Here is a 9613-nt window from a genome sequence, read left to right as displayed (position 1 = left end):
AGTGAATGTTTATGGCAATGCATACATGATTACGGGCAATTTGTCATATCCCTTGGTAATAAGACGCGAAAGTATTTATCAACAAATGAGATCACCCTCTTAATGTTTATCAAAGCAGAAAATTATTTAGTTAAATCGTATGCAGTTTTTAAAAAGACTTACAAATTCAGAAGTAACTTAAAACTTAGTTATAATGTATTGCGTATTTATTATAAAATATCGGTAAATCATTAAATGAAGAGGTATGTGACATACTACAATTGTTTTATGATTTTTATGTTACGTAACCTTTTGTCCTTTTTATTTAAGTTCTTAATGAAACATTAGTAGAAGCCGATGTAACGAGTATTTATAATAAAAAATACTTACACAAAAGAAACAAGAATATGTACCTATTCGAAAATTTCGTTCATTCATACACATGAAACGTTGCTCCGATATGTAAAAAATGTAATCAAAAAGTTTTCATATATTGCGTATGCAACCTTTAAGAAATTAAAACAATTTTTAGAAAATGACGTTAGAAAACAAAAATATTTCAAGTGAATTTTATAAACAGTTTTAAATGTAAAAAAATATTTTATCAAAATAAATTTTTAAAAATATCTAAATTCTTGTAAAAATGGCAGACGTTGAAGATGAAAAGGCAAGTGGTGATGGTTCTGACGAGAAACCAGAAGAAATACCGGAACCTGAACCACCCAAGATTCCTGACGTGGAGCTTATTGTCGATGGTTTTGGTTTCATGCCCAAGGACTACCCTCGAAGGGCACACAGCAGGTCATCTAACGTATTTACGAAATCAACCAAAATTTTGAAAGAAATTAAAGGAACAGAAGCCGAACAAAGCCCTTGTGCATCTAGTACTAATATTGATATTGTGAGAAGATATACTTGGAAAACAAGAAATAGAATGACTGTACAGGTAAGTCATGCTTTTTCAATGGCTTATCGCTAAATGCGAACATTATATATTTACTTTTCAAGTTGACGACTCATTGGTCTAGTGGTTAGTACCCCTGACTACGAATCCATGGGTCTCGGGTTCGATCCTCGGCTGAGACGAACATCGATGTGATGAGCATTTGGTGTTGTGCTTAGGTCTTGGGTGTTTAAATATGTATTTATATGTCTATCTATCTATAATATGTATGTACATCCGTTGCCTAGTACCCATAACAGAAGCTTCACCAGCTTAGCATGGGACTAGGTCAATTGGTGTGAATTGTCTTTAAAGCAAAAAAAAAAGTTGTTTTAATATAAAGAAAATATATAAGACTATATATTCTTCTATCAAAAATCTGCTCCAGGGGAAACGTAATAATGCTTATTACGAGATCAATACTAGATCCAATAAACAGTTAAACCATAGTTAAGTATGCTACTCTAACCGCGATGTCGGCAGAGTCCGGGGAATAACATCCGAACCAATGAAACATAATGTCTCATGTCCCTTTGGCGGACGGGACTTCATAAATTTATAGTTTCCTGATATTACCCGTCCTATGATCATATTTAAAAACAGTACACTTATTTATAGCTGTATATGTTTAATTGTTGCATCGTTTATTAAATAAATCTTTATGTAGATCATCACATATGGAGCAACAATTACGTCAATTCAAGCACCTGATCGTAAAGGGGTACCGGATGATGTAGTAGCAGGATTTGATACTTTAGAAGGTAAGTTGTACGTATTATGTAGTGCATCAAAAATGACAAAATGGTTACGTTTCATACAGCCTATAATCGAGCGACAATAGAGATAATCGAACCCTTTAACAAAATCTATAAATTTAAAAGAAATAGAGTGCTAAACGCCTTAACGTATTACACGCTGTGTAATACTTGTTACTTATTCGGAGCATGACTCGGATGTTACAAATTTAAAAAAGGAATTTGATTCAGTCTGAGCGAAATTTTCCCAGATATTGTAAAAAATTGGACTTGGAAAATGTCAATGCTATTAAGGTTATTTAATAATAGCTTTACTCTTCTGTTCACGATGATTGTTGCATTCAGATTGAATGTTTGAATGAAAAAACATAACTATATATATATATATATATTATATATAAACAACTCCATAGGACCGTCACTTATGAGGTATAGATTACTATTACTAAGTGCCGTAGATTGGGTATCTAGATATTGCATCATTTATTATTCATGAGTAATGTAAAGTTCTTTAGTAGAAATAATCATTCTTCTGCGCACCATTTAACATGTTCTGCCTCTAGGCATTGGCCTATATAAAAAATACATTTTGTTTTTTATACAGAATATTTCCAATCAAGAAACCCATACTTCGGCGCAACAATAGGACGATATGCAAACTATATACGCGATGGCACAATGGTGGTAAGGCCTTCGGGGAGAATGTATATGTTATCTACGAATCGAGGGCATAACCACTATCATGGGGGCTATATGGGATTTGATAAGGTAAGATTTATATTATTAAGGCATTTCTCAGAAAACATTTTATTTAAATTCTTGTCCGGAAGTTGTTTTTATATAAATATATTTATATAGATGTTTTTGGAAGTAGAAGGAATTTATTATATTGACCCTAAAAAAAATTGCGGAGTTTAGAGAAGCTTTGCTGTTGAAACACAGATTTATTCGGCTGATTGACAGAGTTATTATTATTTTTATTATTCTGCCCTCTAACTTGCCCTCACGTGGGAACTTCCTCTTCGCCATCTGTCATCCGCACTTTTACATCTTGTACGTTCAATTTCGTTTAAGAATTATATATATGCCATATTATAGCATAAAAAAAAAATTAATTTTATTCCAATTTCAAACAAATGCTATGCTATGTTTAATTAACAATAAGAGATAATTGGAAGTGAAATGTAAAACTTTGTATAAATTACTTTAATATATAGACGATTACAAAACTCAGCACATAATAAACCAATGAAATTCCTTGTACACAAAATAGACCCAAAGTTGATTACCTATTTAAAATGACTTAACTGTACTACTTTTTAGTTAAAGAATATATTTCATATATGACTCAGCTTTAGTTAGCCAACCATATTTATATATAAATTATAAATAATAATGTTTAACGTCACGGTTCTTGTGAACATAATATAGTCATTTTCTTCTGCTGATTGAACATGTTTTTCTAATAAACATTTGACACTTACGAACTTAAGTATAATAACCAAATCAGTTTGCTGTTTTTATATTTGATAATATCACCAAATATAGACAACAAAGTTTTAAACCTGCGTTTAAAACTTTGTTTTAGTGTTGGTGCGTTGCCATACTTGACTTAACAAGACTTTTGATACTTAAGTAAATTAAAAAATACAAGTTTTAATGTGACAAGCACAACAATCCAGAAGAGAAAAAATCATAAAAAATTATAAAAACTGAAGGAAAATTGATTTTAATGATTGATATTGTTAAATAATCATGTATATATTTGAGGTAGGATCATACTACTGTAACTTTGTATACATTTTCAGGTTAACTGGCGGTCCTACGTTGTTGGAAATAAGGTTGTCATGAGTCATGTGTCTGATCGATTCCAAGAAGGGTATCCTGGTACTTTGATGGCTCAAATTGCATTTGAAGTTACCTGCGATAACACGCTTAAGATTGAAATGAAGTGCACAACTAGTGAACCGACGATAGTGAATCTTAGTATGTCACCATACTTTAACTTAGGTGGTCATGTAAGTAAACATATATGGTTTATATAGTATATAAGTATACATATATGTTTTGTAGCTCTGCCATTTGACAGAGACAAACGTCTGCGTTATATTTAAAGGAGTCTAACATTTTTTGTTATATGCATTCGGTTTACTATAAGTGATTAGATTCTGAGGTAACGCTCTACTAAAAAGATTGAACGTTCTTTAATTATCGAACTATAATAGCGATTTTATTACTTTGAGTAAAGGTTTACAAGGTACAATAATTTAATACAGAATTCTATTTCCTTCTATTTTTTTAAATGTGAACAGTATGAATTTAACAATTGTGGAATTTAAAAAATCTTAATTCTATGATTTCAGCACGCAGGCAATGAGTCAATGTACGATCACATTTTCACAATAAATGCGGATAAATATACAGCAGTGGACGACGACGGGCTCGTAACAGGTACAATTTCCACTTTTATCCTAAGGGTTAAGGGTATCTATTTTCCGTGCACATTGGGTTAATATTACTTCTGCATTATATTACTGCTTCCAGGTGAAAAGAAAATTGTTGGAGCTACAGCATTTGACTTTCGCATACCACGAGTATTAAGAACGATGTTGCCGAAGATACCCCAAGGCGGCTATGACCTCAACTACTGTATAACACAAGGAACTGAACAAGATCTAACCTTCCAAGCTCGGTGAGTATTAAAATAGTATCAAGTGCTCTGGTTTAAAACGACTTTGACATCCCAGAGCACTGTGTATTTGGACCCCAGTAGTATATAATTTTTCTGAAAGAGTATTTAAAAGGTTACTAAAAGCAGTTCTATGTTAACAACGAAATTTGATTAAAAAAATCTCATTAGAAAATTTTTACCCCTCGTAAAAATCCCCTAGACATACACCAATCGACGGCGTATATAAGGAAGAAGCCTGGTGTCCTGATAATAAAAAAAATTGATTAAAGAAACTCAAGCAGCAGTGTCCTAAACTAGACTATAAAATTTCAGTATCCTTCATCCCGTATCAGGCCGTGTACTAGAGGTATACAGTAACCAGCCAGGCATGCAGTTTTACACCGGCAATCTGCTTCCAGATCCTGATAAAATTGTTGAGGTTAGTTATTATTATTTTTTAGTCACCTTTCTTTTGTTCTAGTCGCATTTTGTCAATTATCCAATTTTTGTTGTCCATTGACAATAAAATCCGGTCATTAGCTTACCACTCTTCATTTAATAGATCTAGAATTAAGAAGCTTTTCATACACCCTAGTTAATCTAGTCTATAAATGCAAATGCATTTTTATTAATTTACCTACGTAACGTATATTTACCAAAACACAAGATTCACTTAAATAAAGTTTTTGAAGATATACTTTAGGCGCGTTATGAAAAATTGATGAGAGTGAAATTTTACGATGCGCGCGCACCGTGACACAAAATTAACAGAATGAAGTTGCCCACGGAAGATGCTACGGCATTGGACCTAATTTAAAAACAACATAATAATAGAATTTATGTTACACTTAGTGTAAGAGAATAATAATAAATATTTATTTATTTAATTTTTCAAATGTAAACTGAACTTTATTGACTATAATGACTCCTTTTGCAGTCTTTGATTATTTAATTGTAATTAATTATTTGCATGCAATCAAAAACTATTTTTAATAATGCCAAAAAAGTATAACTTCTTACGCGCGTACATAAGTAGACGCACCCTTTTATTTAAATTAATTATGATAATAATTCCTACGAACGAATGAAATTAAAAATAACTTTACGGGCAGCACACTTGTTAGGTGTTTCCAAAATCAAACCCTAGCACACCCGTCATGTTCCAAAGTTTGAGACAGCTTTTGCTTTGATTGTAAACTGAAGACTTCATTGTATATACTTTGTGCAACAGAACGGTGAAGAGGCCGGAGAAGTCAGCAAGGAAGCAAGTGAGGGTGATAGTGATTCGAGCAGTAGAACAAGTGCGAATGGAGAAGAAGCGAATGAAGAGGAGAGTGAGGTGAATATATCTGTAGCAAAACTATAAAGGATTGTTTACAAAAAATGTATGGTCCGATTCGGGATTATAAACCACATGTGACTACACAAAAATTTCAAGAGTTACAAGATATATTATTAAAAAAAATTACACAATTTATGTAAAACTAGGTAATCATACAAATTTAAAAGAATTAACCACAATGTACGTAACATAAAAATAGTCTTAGAGAACTTTCGCTAAAACTGACGGTATACAGATATTTATAATACTTGTAGGATATAATTTCTACTATTCAGAGCAGTAACTGTAGATGTTTCAACCCTGAGGTCGTCTATTCGAACATAGTTTATGCATGATTGGATTTCCTATGTTTGCAATAAATAATCGCCCGTACGCTGAAGCATACCTGAGAAGTACTTGCCTATAAAGAAAAATTTTCAAGAAAATAGGCAAAGAAATCTTTTACAAATATTTCTTTATTTCTACACCATCTAGATTGAAGTGAATCTAGTACACGTGAATCTAAAATGATTGAATATATATACGATTTATGCTGATATAAAAATTCTAACGAATTCTGTGAATAATTGGCAATACAAGTTTTTAAATCTTTCATACATATGTTCATAATTACACCATTATTTATATATTTTTTGATATTTCAGGGTAAGAAGAGCTACGGATATGTGCCATTAAAGGGCAAGCAGGGAACATTTTATAAAAAGCATGGACTATTCTGCGTAATGCCACAAAACTATCCCGATGCAGTTAACAATGTAAGTTATTAAACCTAAATTAATTCATATAATTATGGTTTGGAAGATATTATATAGTTTGTATTATTTATAATATGGTCAGAATTAATTCGATTCAAATTCATTTAGTAGTGTTAACCTTTTATATTAAAGAAAAGAGTGCCTTTTAGAGACTTTACATTTAAAGAGTTTTACGTGCAACTGATTTGTTTTATAAGAATAAGCCATCTTGCGTTTAAGCTTGTGGATCTCATTTCGAATTTAAGTTCGCAATTGACATGTACTCGTATAGAGACGGAAAACGACATTTAGCAGGCGTTTGACATATCGGAGTTTTATTTTCTGGATAGTTCTGCGAGCGATTGTTTTTAGACAAGTTGTGTATTCACATAAAATGGATTAGGAACATGGGTCTAGGTGGAGTTTAATTAATTGTCTCCTTTTGGAACTATTAAGACTAGATGCGATTCCGTTTCCTTTACCTTTATCGTATAGATTCTGCGAAACTTTAGGGGATTAGAAACTAGTAACGCTTTGTGTTAGCTATGTAGGATAGGTTTCTATCGAATTAGAATAAAAATGGACCAGATTATATTCATAGTGTAGGCGCATTTTGTCTGGTTTACTAATTAAATAATAAAAACCAAAAGCGAAACGCATTATAAAGTGAAATTTTATTTTCTTTTACAGAGAAATTTCCCGAACTCCGTCTTAAACCCAGGCGAAGTGTACGTCCACCGAATACAATACAAATTTGGTATACTCCTTGGTAAATATGTCTGAATAAAAAGTGAATAATTCAATTGTAAAATGTTTTTGAGAAATATACTGTGATTGTTATTATTGAAGTTTTCTCTCCCTGGATACATGCGTTTGTACATACAGGTATTTCTCACTTTTGCTGGATTCCGTTAGTCCTTTTGCAGTATTTGCTGTGTCAACGTGTAAGTATGAAGTAATTATTTTAATTTCAAAGTCTTATCTTACTTCTCGTACCAATGAATGACATCTAATGTAGGAACATTAACAGGGGAATAATATAAGCAGGTACAGGCCCGTTTTGTAATTATACAAAGCAATAGGGTATTTCAGAAAAACGTTTAAACGGCTAAATGAACAAAAAAAACCTGGGCCTCATGATCTGGTGTAGAACATAGCGGCTTGACATGAAGTTGTTGAGCTGATGAAAAAATTGCTAACAAAGTATGATAATATATGAAATCTACTAGATTAGATTCAGCATTCTTTCACCATAAGATTGCTTTTTTTAAATGAGGTGACAATGCGCTTACGCTGGCCCGCGCCTTGTATGTCAACGGGGTATGTGGGGTTAGATCTACACTCCAAGCCCTCTGCTATTCAGAGGTGTAGCGAGACCCTACCTACTAAAAAACCTCGGCCCTCCACACGCCCTTAAGATGAGTCTCGGGGTTCGCCGTTGTAAGATTTGTAAATTCCAACCTCGACCTAGGACGTATTGATAAATACATCCTAAACCTCACAGCCTGTTTTCTAAGATAGCCCTCCGTGTACGGTTTAAGCACTCGCCCGGTACCGTCCTCCGCTCCTGAAGGCAGAGAACAAATTTAAATTTATGGAAATAAACCGAGAATCGAATCCGATACCCTTCACCTAGAGGACACCTAATAAGACCGCTAGGCTATGAGGCCCTTTCACCATTAGATTAAGTTATCCTTCCGTAACATAGGCTGTATTTATATCCAAAATTAATATGTAAGTATGGTCCAGCAGTTCGAAGTCGAGACAGGCTACGAGTAATTCATACATTGGATTTTTAATGAACCCATTCGAATGAGTGAAATTCTAAAGCATAGGTACTGTGAAACCCGAGTTTTATATGAGAAAATTGTTGTAGCCATACATTTCTGATTCTGTTTCGTGATTATTTGTTTTTACTAATTTGGAAGTATGTGATCAGCCTTCTGTACACGTCGTCGACTTGGCTACATTGACAGGGGAGACGTCTAACGCATGTCGGTTTGATGATGTTTTCCTTCACCGTACGAGAATGCAACATAGAAAGTCCAATGCTGAACAGCCAGGGTTTGAAACTACAAATGAGACTGGCTTAAATTGAAACAGAAGTTCTGTTTCTGCTAATTATAAAGTCGAAAGACAAAAACGAGTTTGTTTGTTCTCAACATCCGTACTTACTTGGAGTTATTACACGAAAAGAGAAATTACACGGAATCAGGATTTACGAATCATATTTCCTTTAAATAAATGTTACGGGGTAAGCACGCTATTTCTAGAGTGAGGATTTTTCCCAACACCTACACTCCTCTGCGCCTACTCGATAGTTATTGCAATTGTGGATAATAAATTCTACATCAATATTATTAATACACACACATAGACAGACCTATATTCAGATTACACTTCACTAGGGTAGGTGGTGGTAGTTTTTTCTTCGTTAAATATTTGAATTGTAATATTATTACATGTTTTCATGTTTATATTCAGAGAGTTAAAATGCTCTTACAAACTTATATCCACTTTATCAACAACGAAGTGGCTGGCGTAAAAGATTTGTACGAAAACGGCTGACTTACGTCTTGAATATCTGATAGGGTTATACGAGGCATGCCTTTTAAGTTTTGTCGTTTGCAGAAAAAAACACAACTAGAACCTTATAGTACTTTTTATTGTTTTTCAAAGTATTCACCACGTAGCTTAATACACTTTTCCATTCTCTTAAACCAGTTATTATAACATTAATTCCACTCTAAAGTGGAGGTGTTCAAAATGGCTAACTTGAAAGCGTCAACTGCTTCTTCTCCGGACTGGAACCTTTGACCACGAAGACTTTTCTTAATTTTTTGAAATGTAAAGAAATCGTTAGGGCTTAGGTCAGGACTGTATGGAGGATGGTCAAGAATTTCTACTTTTTCCTGCTTAAAATACTGAATTGTTTGACAAGCGCTGTGTGAGCTTGCGTTGTCGTGGTGCAGGGTGATGCGCCGCTTTAAGTTAGATTTTCAAAGTTTGGCGATGACTTGTGGTAAACAAACTATGGTATACCACTCTGCGTTAACTGTTCTACGATCTTCAAGTGCAATAGTCGCAACAAGGCCGGTTTTTCTAACGAACGTGGCCACCATCTTCTTTGAAGTGCTTCGAGAACGAATGACTTTAGTCGGCTTTGGCTCGTCTTGAAAGACCCATATT

General features: G+C 33.5%; 1 protein-coding gene across 2 annotated transcripts; it reads left to right on the top strand.

Annotated features, from left to right (window-relative positions):
* Positions 1-113: 113 nt before the first annotated feature.
* LOC125062668 (galactose mutarotase-like) lies at positions 114-7264 on the top strand. 2 transcript variants are annotated; one of them, XM_047668732.1, is made up of 10 exons: positions 114-925; positions 1590-1683; positions 2282-2445; positions 3486-3695; positions 4041-4128; positions 4222-4369; positions 4682-4787; positions 5580-5687; positions 6335-6445; positions 7115-7264. In XM_047668732.1, the coding sequence occupies exons 1-10, from the start codon at positions 623-625 to the stop codon at positions 7205-7207; spliced, it is 1425 nt and encodes a 474-aa protein (XP_047524688.1). In that variant the 5' UTR covers positions 114-622; the 3' UTR covers positions 7208-7264. The 2 variants fall into 2 exon arrangements, with proteins under 2 accessions (XP_047524688.1, XP_047524689.1); XM_047668733.1 differs by lacking the exon at positions 5580-5687.
* Positions 7265-9613: the final 2349 nt, after the last annotated feature.

The sequence above is a fragment of the Pieris napi genome, chromosome Z, assembly GCF_905475465.1.
Source record: "Pieris napi chromosome Z, ilPieNapi1.2, whole genome shotgun sequence".
Classification (NCBI taxonomy): domain Eukaryota; kingdom Metazoa; phylum Arthropoda; class Insecta; order Lepidoptera; family Pieridae; genus Pieris; species Pieris napi.
This window is presented reverse-complemented; position numbering and strand designations above follow the sequence as displayed.